The 18,312-nt window shown below is 51.8% G+C and overlaps 2 protein-coding genes across 2 annotated transcripts; one reads left to right on the forward strand and one right to left on the reverse strand.

Moving 5' to 3' along the window:
* The first annotated feature begins 303 nt into the window (after positions 1-303).
* On the forward strand, positions 304-11,855 carry RAB1A (RAB1A, member RAS oncogene family). The gene is given in 10 exon segments (XM_065739605.1): positions 304-363; positions 365-502; positions 505-585; positions 588-650; positions 653-720; positions 6,610-6,682; positions 8,279-8,374; positions 9,664-9,759; positions 10,765-10,896; positions 11,041-11,855. Coding segments are annotated over 10 exon segments (1,005 nt in total). The 3' UTR covers positions 11,239-11,855.
* Positions 11,856-13,961: 2,106 nt separating this feature from the next.
* On the reverse strand, positions 13,962-17,929 carry CEP68 (centrosomal protein 68). Its single transcript, XM_065739364.1, has 6 exons — positions 17,562-17,929; positions 15,673-17,040; positions 14,828-14,950; positions 14,638-14,734; positions 14,217-14,374; positions 13,962-14,012 (listed from the first exon to the last, which is right to left on the reverse strand). The coding sequence occupies exons 1-6, from the start codon at positions 17,904-17,906 to the stop codon at positions 13,962-13,964; spliced, it is 2,142 nt and encodes a 713-aa protein (XP_065595436.1). The 5' UTR covers positions 17,907-17,929.
* Between the last annotated feature and the right edge of the window lie 383 nt (positions 17,930-18,312).

Raw genomic sequence — 18,312 nt, forward strand, 5'->3', positions numbered from 1 at the left:
TAACCGAGGGACGCCAGGAGGGGATTTACATTCCCGAGGCGATCAGCGGAGCCGCTGGGACGCGCACGGCTTAGCAGCACCGAGCGAGCCCCCGCGGTCCCAGCCGGGAGGGGCAGAGGGAACACCCACGGAAGCACCGGGACGCCGTTCCGGAGCCACAACGGGAGCCGGGCCTCGTTGGGCCCCGCCCCGCCCCACCGGCTCAGCCCGGGCCTGCCACGTCTGCCCGCCGACGTCACCCAGACGGCCGCACCGCGGCCAATGCGCCGACGGGGCCGAGGGAAGAAAGGCCGGCCCGCGCGCATGCGCCGCCGCCGCCGCGGGGGTCGCCGGGAAAGTGAGTCCGCCGGGCCCGGCGCTGCCGCCCGCCGATGTCGGGAGGAGGGAGGGGCGCGGACTCGCTTTCCCGGCGCGCCCCGCGGCTGCCCCCCGGCCATGTAAGCGGCGCTCGGCGAGACACCGCCCCGTTTCCTGGTTGGGCTCCGGCGGCCATTTTGGGCTGAGGAGCGAGCGCGGAGGGCCGCGGAGCGGGCAGGGCGCCGGCGGAGGGGCAGGCCGAGCCGAGCGCCGAGCGAAGGCGGAAGCCGTTGGACGCCTGCGAACGCGGAGCGCCCGCCTCGGCGGCGGGACGTGCCGGGCCGCCACCGCACCCTCTCGCAGCGCGCTCGACGTCCATCGGGCCGCGGGCCCCACGGACATGTCCAGCATGAACCCCGAATAGTGAGTGCGGGGCGAGGGGGCGGCGGGCGGGGCTGTGTGGCGGGGCTGTGGTGTACCGGGGTTGTGCACCAGGGCGAGAGGGAGTGGGGGGGCCGGCTGAAGGGCGGCGGTGGAGCGCCGCGGCCCCATCCGGGTGTGCGCGGGGCAACGGCGCTTTGTGCAGGGCGGTCCGGGCCGGCCCGGCGGGCGGAGGTCCGCCCTGCGCTTAGCTGCGAGTCATGTGTGTGTCACATGGCTCTTGCAAAACACTCCTCAGCCGTGCTGGTTTTGCAACGCCGGGGCTTGGTAATGTGAACGCTCTAAGGGGCCAGGGGGGGGTTGCCGGGACTCGAGGCGTAAGTGTACCCCCCCCTCCCCCCACATCCATCCCTTCCTCCCTTCGCTTCCCTCCACAGCCGCTGGGAGCGGGGCTGAGCCCCGGGCCGGGGGCTGCCGTAGCCTGGCAGCGGTGAGAGCTGTGCTCCCCTCGGGACCTCGGGGACCGCCGCCGTCGCTCCACTCGTGGCTCTTCTTTCGAAGACTGGGAGGAGAGACTTGGGAAGAGCTGAAAAGGCGTTTCAAAGCCCACTACTGTGCTCTCAGGGCTGCAGTTCTGACGAGTGCTTTTTAGGGTTCTTGCACTTATTTGCCAGCATTCCGCTTGCAGATGACAAAGCTGCTGCGCCCTCTGATGTAACTGGAGTGGCTATGGTGTTGAGCTGTGTGTGTTGTGTGGTGCTCCTGCTCCAGAGGACACTCAACCAACTTCTGTTCTGAGCTTGCTTTTCCCACAGTGTTGCCTGCTGGCTTCTGTGGCTTTGTGCTCCCAGCAAATGGCAGCCTGACTGCAAGCACTCTGTGCCCATTAAATCACCTGAAGAGCAGGCAGAAACAGAAGGCCAAGTAATCATCATCTAGTTCGAGATAGTTTGTGAAAACCAAGAGGTACAGCCAGCAACTCAGATTACATCTTGGCAAGGTTACGTAACGAGCCTGCTGGTGTGGGTTCAGGAAACATGAAAACAGCAGTGGGATGCAGCCGGTGGGTGAGTGACCAACCAGGGCTGGGTGCCTCTGTGGCCATGAAAACTCCCAAGATCCCGCCTGAGTTCATCCCACACACCAGCAGAGTTTGGAATGGGAGGCTGCCTGTGAAGTGCTAGGCCAGGCTGTGTAGAGCTGGGGAGGAAGGGGCTCTTCCCATAGCTTTGTGGCCTTGGGAAGGCTCTTCACTGGAGTGGGGGATGGTTTTCTGCGGGGAAGAGCTGAGTGCTGCTCAGAAGATGAGAAAATATTTTCGGGGAGACTTGGGAGCGTGTGTTTGTTCCTGATGTGAGGGCTGTTGAGCTCTTGAAAGTAGACTGGAGAGGAAAGGCTGTAGCTTAAGATTAACTTGTGATGTTAAGGTGTCACTTCCTGACAGGGCCGACTCTGGCGGATGAGGATAAGAGATGGGAAGAGTACAGTGAGATTGACAGATATTTTCTTTCCCTATAGTGTACTTTGATCAGTTAAGACTGCTGGGAGTAGAACTTTATTTTTTTTCTAGTTCATCTGCAACAGGTGCAGGTGTCTGTCTTCCTAGCAGTGCCTCTCCTGTAATGTATGTTCATTTCCTTAGCACAGCCCCACATCCTCTCCCTGGCATGCTGGAGCTCCAGCAGGCACCAGTGGGTCAGATGGTTTTTTTTAGTAAGAAAGACTTGCCTTCACTTTTTCACTTGAAGCATCATGAGATCAGAAGCACGATGTCAGAGCTTGAGGGGTTTTGTGCTTCTGAGAGCCTCCTTGAAATTTCGGTGCTCCGAGGCAGCTTAGTGGAATAACAAGTGTGCTTTTTCCCTTCAAGTGAAGGAGGGCTGGCTGAGATGTTGGTGCTGGTGTTTGTGAGGCCAAGTTCTCAAAACATCGGTCCCACCGGTGCTGGGCTGCATTCCTGCTGTGTTCCTCCCCCGCTGCGGTGTTTAAGTAAGCAAGGCGTCAGTCTTGACTTCAGTGTCAAGGTCTTGCCAGGCTTGGTGCTTCCTGCCCGTTGTGCAAGCTGTGTGCAGCAGGTTGGCTGGTGTAAGTGCCAGAGGCTGAGCAGGTCAGCAGTGTTGGGAGCTAATCTTGCTGAGTGTTTCATTCTAGGGATCTGTAAGGGGAATAAGGAAATACTTTTTGGAGTAAGTTTGCATACAGTGCTCAGAAGTGTTACCTAATACCTGTTTGGGCTTTTCATTTTGTGTGCTGGAACTTGGATGATGACTGACAGCTTAGGGTTGTCAGAGACATCTGGAGTCACGTGTTCTAACCTTTCTAACCACAGTCTGCGTTGCAGAGTGGCATTGTGTCTTCTGGTTCTGTTTACTTCCATGAGCAGAGTGTAATCAGGCAGTCGTGCTCCTCTTCAGAGTTTCTTGGGTGCTGGAACAAAGACAAGATTGGAGGCTGCTGTGAGTGTCTGTTTGCAGTAACCCTGCTGTTGACATCCATGATTAAAGCTGATTCCAGGAGCTCCCTGTAGGGGATGGATGACTACCTTGTCTGTTTTGGGATAAAACCTTCCTGGTGCTGGGAAAGAAAGGATGCTTCCGCCTGTGTGAACAGCAGCATCACAGGCATGATACTTGCTCTGCCCAGCTTTGTCCTCATCTGTCCTAAACTCTTCTTCCTGGCTGTGGTGTGGGGAATGTGTGATGGTACTACTCCCCACTCAGATGTGACAGTACTCTTTGGAGATCTCCTCTTTTGCAAGAGGCAGTTAAACTTGGAATTTCCCAACCCTTCTCTTTGTCAAGAAGCAGTGCATCCTCTTGCTGACAAGGAATACAGAAGAGCCTCCCTTGTATTTGCTGTACCTGTATGGGTGCAAGTGTGCCTGCTTACAGGCATAGTGAGAGATGGCTGAATGATCGCTTGCAATTCGTGCCACCTTGAAGTGTTGTGGAGAAGCTGTATTGTGCTCAGCCTGTTTTACCGAGGCTTGCTGTGCTCTCAGGGCCAGCGAGCAAATTCTTGAGCCCTGAAAAGCAAAACTCAGCTTCAGAAATGGTTGTTGCTCTTTGGAGCCAACACCAAAATTAACTTGTGTGACTTGGACACATGAGAGCAGGGAAAGCTGTTTATTCTGTCAGCTGTGTTCGGTCTGGAAATAGACTTCAGCAAAGCTTTGTAGTTTGCTTTCATTTTTGGTGGATTTAAACTGCTAGAAGTGTAACTTCACACCCTGTGTGGCACTGTTCATCTGGTTCCCAAGGTCCGTATATAGGCACCTCATGTTCTAAAGGCTCCCAAAGCAGCTGTACGTAGAAATGCAGTGTGCAGTTGGATACTATGCATGCAGTAGCCATAGTTTTTGAGAACCCAAAAGGCAAGGTTCCACTTTCAATTATCCTCGAGTTCATGCAGGCCTGAGCTTCAGCCATGCTTATCTGGTGAAAGTAGGTTTATGACACAGCACCATTTCTAGGGTAGGAGCTGCTTGATAAGGGCCATTGCGTTGTGCTGGAGCTGCTGGATTGCTGCTGGAACAGTGAAGTCAGGGAAGGCCTTAGAGGTAAAGGTGTCAAAAGTAGTATTCTTAAGTGCTGCTTTTGGATTCCTCTTGCTTTAATTTAACATTAATGCTGAATAAGCTGTGACAACACTGCCTTTCTTCTCGACTGTAAATGCTTGCATCTGAAATGGAAGACCTCATGGCAGGGTAGAGGTGGCTGCTGGCTGCCCTGACCCCCAGGAGAGGGGGAGGGCAGGCTGCGTGGTGCCTGGGGCTGAGGGCACCTGTATCTTCCTGATGGCAGGCTCGCAGCTGGAGCCTTATCTATGAAGAAGGAATTAATGCTTTTCTACTGGCATTAGCAGCAATGTTTTAGTGAAAACAGTGGTAATATTCGTATGATACTCTTCTTAGGAAGATTACAATGTGCTGCAGGCTCTCATATTTTCAAGTGTATTAATGCTTTCCAGAAGTAATAATTGAATCTTGCAGGAAACTTAAGCTTTGCCAGGAACTTATCAACCGAAACACACTGTGAAACCTGAAAGCTGAGGCAGCTGTAGCTTCAGTTTGTGGTCATAGGGAAGGAAGAATAGGTTGAATGGCAGGCCAAGTCTGAGTGCTGTGTGCCTTTACTTCACCCTCTAGTCTATGTCACATGTCTCTGCCATTCCCAGGGCAGTAAATCTTTGGTGGTGGTAAGGAGACTTGTGGGAGGTGGCCAAGGGAAGTGCTGAGCTAACTGTAAGGCTGGCCATGCTGTCCTGCTGGCTCACTGTCAGGCCTAGAGAGCATCTTGTGATTGAGTACAGCAGGGCATCCTCAGCTCACAGCTCATTGCTGTGGCAGCTTCTGCAGGTGGGTCTGCAGCACAAAGGGATCTGCTGTCCCAGAGGGCATGGGGAAGTGCACAGGATGCTACTGGGTCAGCTCACATTGAGCCCTGAGCTTTGTGAGTGGCCTGTCAGTGCTGTCCTGGGCAGCAACCACCAGTAAGAGCTGCTGGTGGTAATAGTGCTCCTGGTGAGCAGTAGTACTTCATCTGTCCTGAAGCTGTTGAGGTAAGCGGGTTGTGATGCAATTCAGCTTGCCTCTCCTGAACTATTTGGGTTAGTAACTGTCATTTACCAAAACCATCTTGCCTTGTGTCAGTATGTGACTTGATAGTGGTGAGTTCTGATGGCCATAAACTGCTGAATATCCTTTAATTAACTTTGATTTTTGAAATGATGTGGAGGAAACCTGCATTTCTGGAAGATCAGCTTATTAGCTGCTACATTTTAGCACTTCTCTCAAGGCAAAAGGCAAGCCAGCAGCACTGTGAAGATGAGTGGAAGTCTCAGCTGAACAAATTCCTTCATCCTGGGACCAGCCAGGAAGACAAGTCACCCAGGCACGTGACAGAACTGCAGTGATGTCTGGCAGCTGACCAGTTTGGCTGCTACTAGCTGAGGATGCGTGCAGGCTCCTGCCAGCTAGTGAGGTGCTGCTGAGGAGTAATAGGTAGAGACAGTTGTTTTCAGACACTTGGGTGAATCTTATCTTCATGTGGCGGCACAGAAAGCTGTAAGCTCATGGCTAAGTGAGGTAGGATGTCATCCCGGATGTGGTGGGGCTGAAGAGCCTGGTGTGGGTTGGTCTGACACAAGTTGCCTGCTTGCTGTAAGTGGTGGTTCATGTCATACCACTGTGTTCCTGAGCATGGATGTGTGCTGATACCACACCTCAGCATGAGTGTATTCCCACCTGGCAATGGCTTGAGATTTCTTTCCTTTCTGAAAGACTACTGAAGTATGTGGCCCTTCTGCTGTAAAGTCTGTGACAGAAGGCAAGTGTTCATTTTCTGTCAGCAGGTCATTACGCTTAATTTAGGCGTTCAAGCTATTAACACTGTGCACTCTGGCTTCTGCTGAAATTCTGAGTTTGGGCAGTTTGAACAGAGAAGAACAGTGTGCTTTCAGGCACCTCTTCTTGGAGCTACACAGTGGCATCAGGCCTTGACTTACAGATGGTGTGGAGAAGGCTTGCTGAGCACCAGAACTGTTACTTCTGCCATCTGCTGCTGGAGTTGCTCAACCAAGCAGTGGAGCTTGCACTTAACTGGGAAGTGTGGCTTCAGTGTTAGCAGACCACAAAGGGCTGAAGCAGGACTGTCCTGCCTCGCTGATAGGCTCACGTCCCTGGTGGAACTTCCTAGGAAGAAGTGCTTCTATCCAGAAATGCTGCACTCAGAACATCTAGCTCACACTTCCCTTACAGAGTAAATTAAGTGACTTGTGAAAGCGTCTAAACTGGAAAGAGGAGTTTGGAGTTGCAGGTGCCTGTTCCCTGGCAGTGAATTAATTTACCCAGTCAAATATAACATACTGCTTTAAAGAACTTGGCTGTCAATAGCATTATTCATTAAGTCCTGTTTTTTTTTCTCCTTGCAGTGACTATTTATTCAAGCTACTTCTGATTGGAGACTCCGGTGTTGGGAAATCTTGCCTTCTACTTAGGTTTGCAGTAAGTGACTGTGCTTAAACTTCATTTAAATTCAAAACAAAAGCCTGCTGGGGGCTTAAGAAGAATTCTCTGCTCTAAGAACTCCTGGTGGTAATAATACAGGTCTGGTGATGCCAAGCCATAATCAGAGTATTCCAAAGCCCTCCTGCCCTCTGCATTTACTACTTGAGGATGCACCAGCTAGGAGCACAGACAGCTTGAGGATGTGCAGTTCAGTTTGACTGTTGCTCTCTCACTTAAGAGAGGATATCCTAATCCTAGGTGTTGGTGCTATTGCAGATGATGGTGGCAGTTCCTACCTGAATAGCTGCTCTGGGAGGAGTCTGCTGTGTTGCATGAAGGTTGATCTGCTGTGCACCAGCACAGGTGGAAGCTGTCAGTGTGTGCAGTGCTGCTTTAATAGGACAGGGTAATGTGAAAAGCAGCACAAGCACTTGGTGTAACATGCTCTTCCCAGATCAGTCTAGCCTGTTTTTCTTGCAGATGCTTTTGAATGCATTTTGTCTTGGTGTGAATCGCCCAACTTTTTGATAACAAGCTCCAGTTTGTGCTCAGTTACCTGGTATTTCTGTATCTAAGTAGTTTTTTTCCTGTGGAAATCTGACTTTTTGGCCAATCTTTTTTTTCTTGACCTAAGGAGCTATGGCAGCATTCATTTACTCGTGCTCCTGCTGTCGGTTGAGCAGCAGCAGGCTTTTCAAATGTACCTTTCTGAGCATTTAAATGTTAAGGATGTAAATGTCACATTCTGAAAGGTTTAATGCTTTATTTCTACTTTCTGCTCTTCCAGGCAGATGTATTATCTGAGGTGTTTTCCATTCACAACCCAAAGAAATCCCTTTTGTGCCAGCTGCTGGTTATGTCAAGCCCTTTGTGGCACGTTTTTACCTTAAGTTGTGCCCTCCTGGTACTTTTGGGATGTAAACCTCCTTCGTGCCAGTAGGCTTGTGGTCACTAGAACATAGCAGTGAGCCCAAGGTTCCTGTGCCCCCTCTGGCCAGCTGGGGCTCAGAGCAGCTGTGTGTGCTGCTGAACCAGTGCTGCTGTTGGCTTCCTGTGTTTACTTGCTCTGTGCAGCAGGGGACTCAACACAGGAGCCCAAGCTGTAACTCGAAACTGCCTTAGCAACCAAAGGATCTGAAATTCAGATATGGAGCCTCACTGAGGTGCAGCTTTACCTTGCTGGGGGTGGCTGCTGTGTAGCAGATGAGGAAACCTGCAGGGAAGATAAAAACTTGAGGCGTTTTAATGACCATCATGGTTATTGTAAATAGCTCCTCAGTCTGCCAGCTTGAACAAAGGCTGTCTTATAAGCCATGGCTCAGGAGGGCTTAATGCTGTAGTGTAGCTCAGGATGAGTTTTACTGACTAGTCTTGGAATGTAAATCTTGTTCTATGCCTTGCTTTCAAATTGGTAAATTTCTGGAGGGTAAATACTGAGTGAAGAGGTGCAGATAACCGTTGGACTTTGCAATGGATGGTCAGACCATGTTTTGCTGGAGAACCAAGCACCTTTGTTTGCCTGGTGTTTGTCTGTTGCATAATTAAGTAGGTGACTGCAGAAGGGTGGCTTGACTTATGTTCACTCTTTCCTAGGATGACACGTACACAGAAAGTTACATCAGCACAATTGGTGTGGACTTCAAAATCAGAACTATAGAACTAGATGGGAAAACAATCAAGCTTCAGATAGTAAGTAGTATTTCTCAACTCCTGGCTACCTTCATCTGTTAAAGTGTGTTTACCTGCATGATTACCAGTACTTATATTTGATTCTATTTTAATGATGAAAATAGTGTTTTTCCCTGTACCAAGAGGATAGGCGTTTGTTGCAAGACTTCCTGTGGCCTGATTCTGAAGAAGGATGCTGATGAAGCCTGCCTGCCCAAAGGGGGAAATGAATTGCTCTCTTTTTCTTCCTCTGGGAACAAAAGAAGGCTAATTGTTGTAAGGCACCATGGGCAGTGAGCTGGAGGGGGGTAGTTATAAGGATTAGTGCAGGGACATAGCACTGCTGCCCCAGGTGCCTGATTTCTGCAGCAGCTGTTTACAGCTGTCCGTGCTGTTCAGTGGTGGCAGTGTGCTTTTGTGCATCTGAAAGGAGAAACTGACACAAATGCTTGTTAATTGACTTGCCCAACTCAACGTTGGCTGTCTGCTGGTTGTTTGGCCTTTCCCTTGGAACAAGCAGGGGCAGAGACTTGGCAGCTTTTTCCTCTAATCTTGAAGCACTCCAAAACAGTGACTTGTGTAATGAAATCTAATATCTGTGCAAGGTCACACAATCCTTGTCAGCCATTGCTTCCAGCTCAAGCAGAGGCGCTCAGGATGGGAAGGCAGTGACTCAGGGATTTCAGGCTGTGTTGTGGAGCAGCAGTCAGGTCCACAGCCAGGAACCTCTGTGGTAGAGCCTGCAGCCCTCCAGAGCCAGGAGTGCTGTCAGTACTGAAATCTGTCTCTGAGTCTGGCTATTTTTAATACATGCCTAGCTCTGCTCCCTGGGCCATGTTGTGAGTGCTGTTCCTGCCCCAGCAGGGAAATCTGTCAAGAACCTACGTGGTTCCTTAATGAAGGTGGTGGTGGTTTTGCAGCTCCCGTACCAAGGAAGCTGAAGGGATTGATGATGTAAAGAGATGTCCAGGCCTGTCTGATCTTAACAGGTTTTAAAGCCCTGGCTCACGTGCTCGCAGTCCTGAGCACTGCACTGTGGCTTCTGTTGAGGTCCAAACGATGTGAAATGTTTTCTTCATTGAGATCCCTTCAGTGCACTTGTCCAGCAACCAAAGAAAGGGGCTGTTCTACAGAAGCACCTCCTGAAGCAGCTAAAGCACCATTATCTTCAGTCCTGTGTGTTTCTGTCCCTATGGCTGTGGTGTGGCTGCTCCTGCAGCTGGAGGGCTGGTCAGCCAGGCTGCATTTCCATAAGGCTGTGTGACACTGGTACAGCTACGCTGCAGTAACTGGTCCTGTTTGTCTTGCAGTGGGACACAGCGGGACAGGAGAGGTTTCGAACTATCACTTCCAGTTACTATAGAGGAGCTCATGGCATCATAGTTGTGTATGATGTTACAGATCAGGTAAGGGGTGAACCTGTACCTGGTGTCTTCCCGTGTGGATTGCACTAGGTTGGTATGTAAACAAGTGCAATCCAATGCTTTTTGCACTGCATGGGGTCTTAACAGCTTAGCATTTCGTAAGTATACAAGTGGGATGTTCTTCTGCCTGTGTTAAATGTTGGTGTCCAGTCTGGGGCTAAACGTGGCAATAAAAGGGCCTTTGGGATATGTGTAAAGCAGAGGTATCCTGGGCTTAACCTAAGCTGTGCTGGGCAGGTAACAGATGCTCTGCCAATAGCTCTCAGCCTGCCTTCAGCAGCAGGAAGTCTGAGTTACTGATGAAGCTGTCAGAAGGTTTCTGAATGTACTTGAACTTTGCCCTGCAGTGAAGACTGGAATTTGAAACAAATGTCAGTGTGTGTGCAGTGTACAACCGGGCCAGTGTTCTCCGTGCATCTCTGGAGATCAGTGGTGCTGCTGTGCTGCCTGAAGGGCTCTTTGGAGGCGTCGAGTTTCCTGAGCTAATAGAAGAACAGTTGGGTTCAGTCACCAACCTGGATGTCACTTCAGCGGGGCAGTTCTGTACTTCTGGAGTCAAGCAGTGTTCCATCGTCTCTACAGCATGTGGCTTGCACCTCAGAGCCACTGCTCTTAATGCCTGGGGTTCTGCTTTCAGCTCTGTGCCTGTTCTCTCTGCTACAGGAGGAGGACTCCCGAGTGGCGTATGCTGATGTTTATGGAGCAGGGAAATCCGAAGGGGTGGAGAGGGAAATGCAGCAGTGGAGGAAGGGTGATCGTGCAGGGCTTGGAGCGATGAGTTCTGGAGTTTTAGATCCTGTGTTGGCTTCCTTAGCGCTCCCTGATTATCTCAGGATGTGTTGTGGATAAATACAGCAGCGTTCTTGTTCTGTCCCTTGTGGTTGTGAAGCACACTAAGCACGCTCTTCATCTTCTCCAGTTACTACCAAGTAGTGCTGAACTCTGCTCACAGTGAGGGGCCTGGCTTACAGTTCTCTTGTCTCCTAGGAGTCTTTCAATAATGTAAAACAGTGGCTGCAGGAGATAGACCGTTACGCCAGCGAAAACGTCAACAAGTTGTTGGTGGGGAACAAATGTGATCTGACCACAAAGAAAGTAGTAGACTATACAACAGCAAAGGTATGTTGACAGTATCCTTGCACGGCTGATAGGGTTGCAGATGCAGCAGGTGTGCTGCGTGCAGGTGGCTCAGGTCGGGGTTGGGAGCGGGGCCTGGTGGCTCCTGTGCTGTGAGCTCACTGTCGGCTGTTTCTCGGTTTGCAGGAATTTGCAGATTCCCTTGGAATTCCATTTTTGGAAACCAGTGCAAAGAACGCCACAAATGTAGAACAGTCTTTCATGACCATGGCTGCTGAGATTAAAAAACGAATGGGTCCTGGAGCAACGGCTGGCGGTGCAGAGAAGTCCAATGTTAAAATCCAGAGCACTCCAGTCAAGCAGTCTAGCGGAGGTTGCTGCTAAAACTCGCCTCCCCCCCTTTTGTCTCACAACAATGAATTTGCAATCTGAACCCAAGTGAAAAAAAAAAAATTGCCTGAATTGTACTGTATGTAGCTGCACTACAACAGATTCTTACTGTCTCCACAAAGGTCAGAGATTGTAAATGGTCAATACTGACTTTTTTTATTCCCTTGACTCAAGACAGCTAACTTCATTTTCAGAATTGTTTTAAACCTTTGTGTGCTGGTTTATAAATGTGTAATCCTTGTTGCTTTTCCTGATACCAGACTGTTTCCTGTGGTTGGTTAGGATGTATTTTTGTTTCGATGTTTCTATTGGCATGTTTAGATGTCAGGTTTAGTCTTCTGAAGATGAAGTTCAGCCATTTTGTATCAAACAGCACAACAGTGTCTGTCGGTTTCCATGCATAAAATTTAGTAAGATATATGTAAGATCTGATTTGCTAGTTCCTTCTTGTAGAATTATAAATGGGAAGATCACACTATCTCTGATTAATAGTTTCTTCATACTCTCCGCATATAATTTGTGGCTGCAGAATATTGTAATTTGTTGCACAATATGTAACAAAACTGAAGAAATGTTTAATAAATATTGTACTTATTGGAAGTAATATCAAACCGTATGGTGATAAATATTGTCTTAATTTGTATTGGCTGAGGGGGAAATCAGGCTCGCCTTGTGCACGGAACATATCCTTGTGCAGCCGTGGCTCTCAGACCCTGTGGCAGGCCAGGGCCCCTTCCCTGCACCAGGAGCCTGAGCTGCTGTGCTGCTTAAGGCACAGGTGCTGTCCCAGGAACACCACGGTGTTCGTGGAGGCAGCGTGAGCTCTGAATGTACTGCTCTTCCCTAATTTATTTCTCAAGGACTCCACGGAGGGAATCTGTCTGCTCTGAGGGGAAGGGAGCAGTGTTTCCCTAACGTGGCTGATGTCAGCATAACCTTGAGGTGGTGTAACTTTCTACCACTATGTTATGTCTTTTCTATATACTGTTAATTCCATCCTCTTAATTAATACCCTCCTTCATGCCACAGCTTAAGTTTCTCCTCTGTTAGTGTAGGCAGCAGCAGGATGCAGTGGGGCAGGGCAGCCCAGGCTGTAGCTCCAGTAGGCTCTATTTCACCCAGTTTGGAACTAACCAGCAGCTGTGAGGTTTGGGCAGCGTGCGAGGCGTTGTACAGAGCTAATCAAGTCATTAGTGCCTGATGTCTAGCTAAAAGCCACAGGAAAGCTAGCCTATAACACTTCCTATACGTGTAAAATTGTCCAGCTTTACCTAAACTCAAACGTTCAGCCTATTCTGTAAATAGTCTCATGTTTGAAAGACCATGTAACATTCCCCTAGTAGTAAATACACCTGTGATAGTAAAAATATAGCCTAGGTATGTTGTGAGGTATAAACTAAAATTGGTGCAAATATCCTCTGATCTTTTTTTTTTTCTGGGGGGGGGAAGGGGGAGAACTTTGGCTAACAGCTTTCAACATAGTTGCATCAATCAACAGGCAATTGTAATACATAAAGTATTGTCATGGTTAAGTTGAACCTCTTCCACTTGAGACCTTCACAATAAAGTGATGTGCTTTCTATTAGAGATGTGCTTGTTGGTATAATTCATTACAGTGTGAGCAGCTCCTCCTCGAGGGCAGGAGCTAAGATGAGGAAGCGACCCAGGTGGTGTACTGAGGGCAAAACACCTTCCCTCCAGAGAACTGCACAAATGAACTTAAATGTCGAGATGCCTGCTACGTAATATCCAAAACGATGTTAATATATACAGTAATAAAAGCATTGCAAAACCAACTCGGGCTACACCAGTTGTTTGGTGGTGTGTTTTATTCTGGCTTCGCAGGGCGGTGCAGCCTTAAAAACAAACCCTGCTCCACTGAGCTGTCCCCTGGGAGCGCTCCCACAGCGCGGCCGTGTGCTGAGACCCAGACCCGCGGCTGGAACGCCTCGCTCTGCTGTAACTCTGCCATCCGCTTGCGCAGCGCTTTATCTGAGCTTTATCCGTCCTGTTCGTAAGAATGGGAGGAAATGATGTATTCTGCAGGAGAACGTGACTACTGCCATTGAGTTTAAAGGTTAACTAGCGGTGCCAACAGCCCGTGACTTCCTTTCTTTGGCTACTTACCTCGTGAAGCTGCTGCGGGCACACCCTTTTCCGTCGCAGAAAGGCCCCGGAGCCCCATTTTGATGCACGGAGCTGGGAGCGGGGGACAGCACACGGTGCTCTTCCACCAGGGGGCCGGCCCAGTGCAGCGCAGCAGCTAGAGCACAGCTTGCCGCCTGCCCAACAGCACAGCACACACCAAGAGCTCGCTCCCAAGAAGCAGGAGCTGCCAGCACCTGTTTCTGAGGGGCACCAACACAAACTGAGAACGCTGCTATTAAAATCACACCGCTTTACTGAGGCGTGGAGTTGCGCTGCACACCACGGATCACCCGGTTAAAAAAATAAAAGCACACTCCTGCCACGTGGAACAGACCACTGCCATAAGCGAGTAAGGTTAAGATACATTCCAAACAACACACACAAAAAACAAAACCGGTGAGGTACCCAGCTGTGCGCTGCTCACTCACAGAGCTCCCCTGCTTAGCAATATTCAACAGCAATACGAGGAGCCAAACAACTGCTGTGCAGTCCAAACCAAACCCAGTGGGCCCCGTGTTGGCCATTGCAGCAGTGGTGTCACTGCAGAGCTGTCCGCGCCACTGCTCTGCTCAGCCCTCCTGAGCCTGGCCAACGAAGCTAGGCTCTGATGGAGGCAGCACCTGCAATGAAACAGAAAGCTTAATCCTGGGCAGCAGCCACAATCCAAACACAGAACCAACCCCGCGCTGTGCCCCAATCGCCTCCACGCACACTCTCAGGAGTGTGCTGTAATGCAGTGTTACCCCCACAACGGCTGAGGGAAATGGGACCAGATTTACTGTGCCGTGATGACCCTCAGTCACCAATGCTCCCTCTCCCCTTACCCTGCTCTCCCACTGGGCCTCCGCTGCCTGCTGCGCACTGCCGCTGCTCTCCCCCTGCGTGGGACCCATGGCAGCCAGGACTGACTGGTACAGGCACTCTGCATGGTTCTCCAGCTCTTCTGACTGCTTCTCGATCAAACCCAGCGTGTCCTTTAAGGCTGGAAAGCAGGAGGCATGAAACAAGTGATTAACGTGAGCACCGGGGCTGTAAGAACAAAGAGGAGAGCCCCACTTGCCCCACACAGACTTCTGAAGGGAACATTTTCTCACTAAGCAAGCTGCTGTCTGCCCCTTCCAAACTGCAACGCAACATTACGGGGGCAGCAGTTACACCTCTGCATCAGTCCTTTCCTTAACATCTGCCTCTGTTCTGACACCAACAGCAAACTGCCCTCTCCCCCAGCCCCACCCAGCAGCTCACCTGGTGAACTGGAGGCCATGCACTCGAGCAGAGCAGCTCCACGCTGCAGCACGCTCTCTGTCAGGCTCCGGTGGTCGGCCACGTCCTTCCTGAACTCCTGGGGGGAGAAGGAGAGCACTGCTTAGCAACGCGTTGGGTGGCTGTGCAGTCAGAGCACAAAGCTCCCAGGTGTGCTCCAGGCAATACCCACCAGGTAACGGTGCAGCGCTGCCCTCACGCTGGCAGCATCGGGCGCTGGGGGCACCCATCTGTCTGCTGTGTCTGCCACGGTGTACAGCCAACGGATGAGCTCCTCCAGCTGGTGGCAAAACACCTGCATAACGAATCACAGCTGCTGCTCCACCAGCACCCAGACCCACGGAGTTCAGCTGCAGCTGCTCCTCCCCTGAAGCCTCCAGCCCTGAGCCAGGCCCCATCTGAGAGCTGAGCTGCTGCACTGGGTATAGAGAGCTCCCCAGACTGCCCAGCTACACCCCAGGTACGACCCTCATGCATCCCAAGTAAGGCCCTGTTACCCCTGTTCTGCAGCATGGCTGCCCCAACTTCCCAGCCCTCCCAAAAAGCTGCAACTGCTTTTAGGAGAACTCTGACCACCAGTGGGGATAACCTAGAGAGCAGGAATGTTGTGAGGACACAGAACTCCCTGCTGCCAGAGGTTCTTGCTCCATCTAAAGAAATTACCTGCCCCAGTGAGCCACCCTGCACACACTGAGCACCACACTGGAGGCAATGGGAGGACAGGAGCAAAACACAGGCCCAGAGAACAGTGGTGAATGGCTGAGAGAGCTGGGATTGATCAGCCTGGAGAAGAAGTGGTTTAGAGGAGACCTTCCTGCTCTCTACAACTGCCTGAAGGGAGACTGTGGTGAGCCAAGGGTTGGCCTCTTCTGATGAGAGATGATGGGCTTAAGGGCTTGTTAAGACCCCGGGGAGGGTCAGGTTTGATCCTAGTGGTACCAACCACAATGATTCCATGACTCTACACTGTAAGCAGGACCTTCCCACAACAAGCTTCAGCTCCTGGTCCCAGCCTACCTTAATGCACTGGGCAAGGGACTCATTCCACTGGCCCCTGTCTGTAGGACAGCCCGCAGCGTACAGCTTGCTCAGGTGTGTCCCCCCCAGCACAGCCCTGCTGCTGGCAGGGAGATGCAGAGGGTCTCTGTCAATCCTGCTGCTCAGCTGAGTGCTGTCCCAGCCACAGGAGCGACACAGCCCAGCAGAGCCTTCAGTTCTCTCCCTTTGGTCTCTGCTGCTCACTTCTCCAAAAGGAGCCCACTCGGATGAGTTCTCCGTGCTGTCGCTGCGAGGTGGAAGGTCCCAGTGGCTTTGCCTGGGTGTCCTTATAGTTAATGAAAGATCAGACAAAATCTGAGACAGCGTTTCCAGCTCCCGGAGCCGAGGAGGCAGGGAAAGGAATTCTTCATCACCATCCCACTTCTTTCTCAGGGGGAGCACTCGGGTTGTAGGTAGAAACCTCTCAGCGCTTTTCACCTTTCCTTTGTGACTGGAAAAGGGACTCCCGGTACACCAGCTTTCCCCATCCACAACAGAGTGATCAAAAGAACTCAGCCCGGATAACATTAAACCCTTCGCAAAGCCTCCAGCAGGACGTGCTGTGCCAGCGCTCCTTACTAAGGATGCTTTTGCAATGGGAGAAGGTTCATGGTGAGAGAAAGCTCCTGCACCGCCTGCTTTTGCAGCCACAGGGGTGGAGTGTCTCCTCGTGGAGGCCGCAGCTCCCTGATGTCTATTTTCTCTCCTTCCCTGATCCTGCCAACCTACACCGTAGATGCTGGTGGATCTGAAAGTGCCCTCGGGAGACAGAGAGAAGCTGTCCAGATCCACTCCCGAGTCGTGGAAGAAAGGCTCTGGAGCCTTCCCAAGCTTGTGCTTTGGCTTCAGTGGGTACGTATAGTCCAGCAAGTCCTCGTACTCTTTATTGGGGTTCCAGTGGGGAGACTGACGGTCTGGGGATGGGGGCAATGAATCGGGTATGGCGCACGCCCAGTAATCAGCCTGATACGGGGACATCTTCCTGACGCGCTCCGTGGTGACACAGTCAGGCAGCAGGCGGCTGAGGGCCCTGCGTGCCTGCAGTGTCCTACCTCCCGTGGCACCCTGCCGGCGGCACAGCTCCCACGTGGCTGCAGAAGGCACGTCCAGGCTGGCTGGTGAGCTCTGGGACCGCCTCCCCTCCTGCTGCTCGGAGACGCTGTTTTCCTCTAAAGAGAGAGTGGAGAAGCTTGACCTGGAGCGGCTCTGCGCTGGGCTCTTGGGGCTGGGCAGGGTTTGTTGAGGCAAGGAATCCAGGGGGGAGGAGGATGGAGAGCGGGGTGCCTGGCTCCAGCGGCTGGAAGAGACGTGACGGACATCAGCAGTGCCACTTTCTTCTGTGGAGCTCTGCAGAGACCCAGGGAGGAAAGAAAGGAGAGAGAGGAGCGTAAAGTGAAGCTAATCACGCGCCTGCTCAGCTTACAGCCCAGCCCTGCCTCCCCCACCAGCAGGAAATCACAGTAAAAAGAAGCAGGAGAACGGCGCACAATGCTGGCGCTTTGTGCCCAGACAGAAAGCCCCTTTGTGCAGCCAGGCTACCCAGACTGAAGCCCAGCCCCAGCTCCGCCCCAAGAGGCGGCTCAAACGTGATCTCTGCTCCTGCAGCATGCCTGCGTGCCGCCGCTCGGGCCTGGGCGGAGTTTGTTTTTAAGGAAAGGCATCTCGAGGACTAGGAAGGCTGCATGAGTCACTTGGCAGCCGGGGACACTTAAGAAGCTCCATTTTGAGCAGCTTCCAGCTCTGAGGCAGCAACAGAGGAACCAAGGCAACAGCTTGTGCGCTGGCACAACAACACAGCCCAGGAGGAGAAGGGGAGCTGCCCCCAGCAGCATCCACCACCACTGCACATGTAAGCACACCCCTCTCACCTGCTGCGGCTCCAGGAAGGACAGGTGGCCGAGGTGACAAGATGAATCCCCACTGTGGTCGGCTCTGTCGGTCAGTGGTCGTCTCTCCAAGCAGGCTGCTTTCATTCTGGGTAACCTGGATGCTGGTGCTATAAGACTGGTGGCCAAACCACTATGTCCACTCAGTGCCAGGCTCTCCGTGCCACTCAGGGCGGCTCTGCCTTCCTCTGCACCCAAAAGCTGGTGCACGTTGCTGGCCAGCTCTGGGCGGTCCGTCTGTCTGTCCGTGCAGTCCCACCTTCCATAGCATTTGACCTCCTGGCTCAGTGAGGCTTCAGAGAGTGACTTTGCCACATCCAAAGCCATCGGCACACAACTTCTGAGAGACAGCGCCGTGTCCCAGGCTCTCTGAAAAACACTGAGGTTTTTAAGGGACAAATGCAAAAACCTTCAAATGGAAGTCACCCAGAAACGAGCAGTATGTAGAAAAATTAGAGGGGGAGACAGGGAGCCGTAAGCCCTAAATCTCGGTGCTTAGCTGTGCAACTCTGGGCAGCCTTATCTAGCTGAGGTGTCCCCGTTTATTGCTGGACTAGAAGGCCTTCAGAGCCCCCTTCCAGCTCAAAGCAGTCTAAGACTTCCCAGGACTTCAGCACGGACACTAAAAGAGCGGCAGGCTTTCACTGCTCGCTAATTAGTTCAGTTGGGTCTGAGCAAACTCAGGAAGTCTGTGACTTCGGGCAACAACGCTCCACCCCACAAAGAAAACCAG

The sequence above is a fragment of the Cyrtonyx montezumae genome, unplaced genomic scaffold, assembly GCF_038088225.1.
Source record: "Cyrtonyx montezumae isolate F1298 unplaced genomic scaffold, pur_monq_1.0 scaffold_24, whole genome shotgun sequence".
In the NCBI taxonomy this organism is placed as follows: domain Eukaryota; kingdom Metazoa; phylum Chordata; class Aves; order Galliformes; family Odontophoridae; genus Cyrtonyx; species Cyrtonyx montezumae.

Bases quoted from the DNA above. Each gene is read 5' to 3' on its own strand.
- CEP68 (XM_065739364.1), bottom strand. From the start codon at position 17,906: ATGGCTTTGGATGTGGCAAAGTCACTCTCTGAAGCCTCACTGAGCCAG. The intron at 17,041-17,561 runs GTGAGAGGGGTG...GGGTCTCTGCAG, and splicing joins CCTTCCTGGAGCCGCAGCAG to AGCTCCACAGAAGAAAGTGG. The intron at 14,951-15,672 runs GTAGGCTGGGAC...TTCGTTATGCAG, and splicing joins CCCTTGCCCAGTGCATTAAG to GTGTTTTGCCACCAGCTGGA.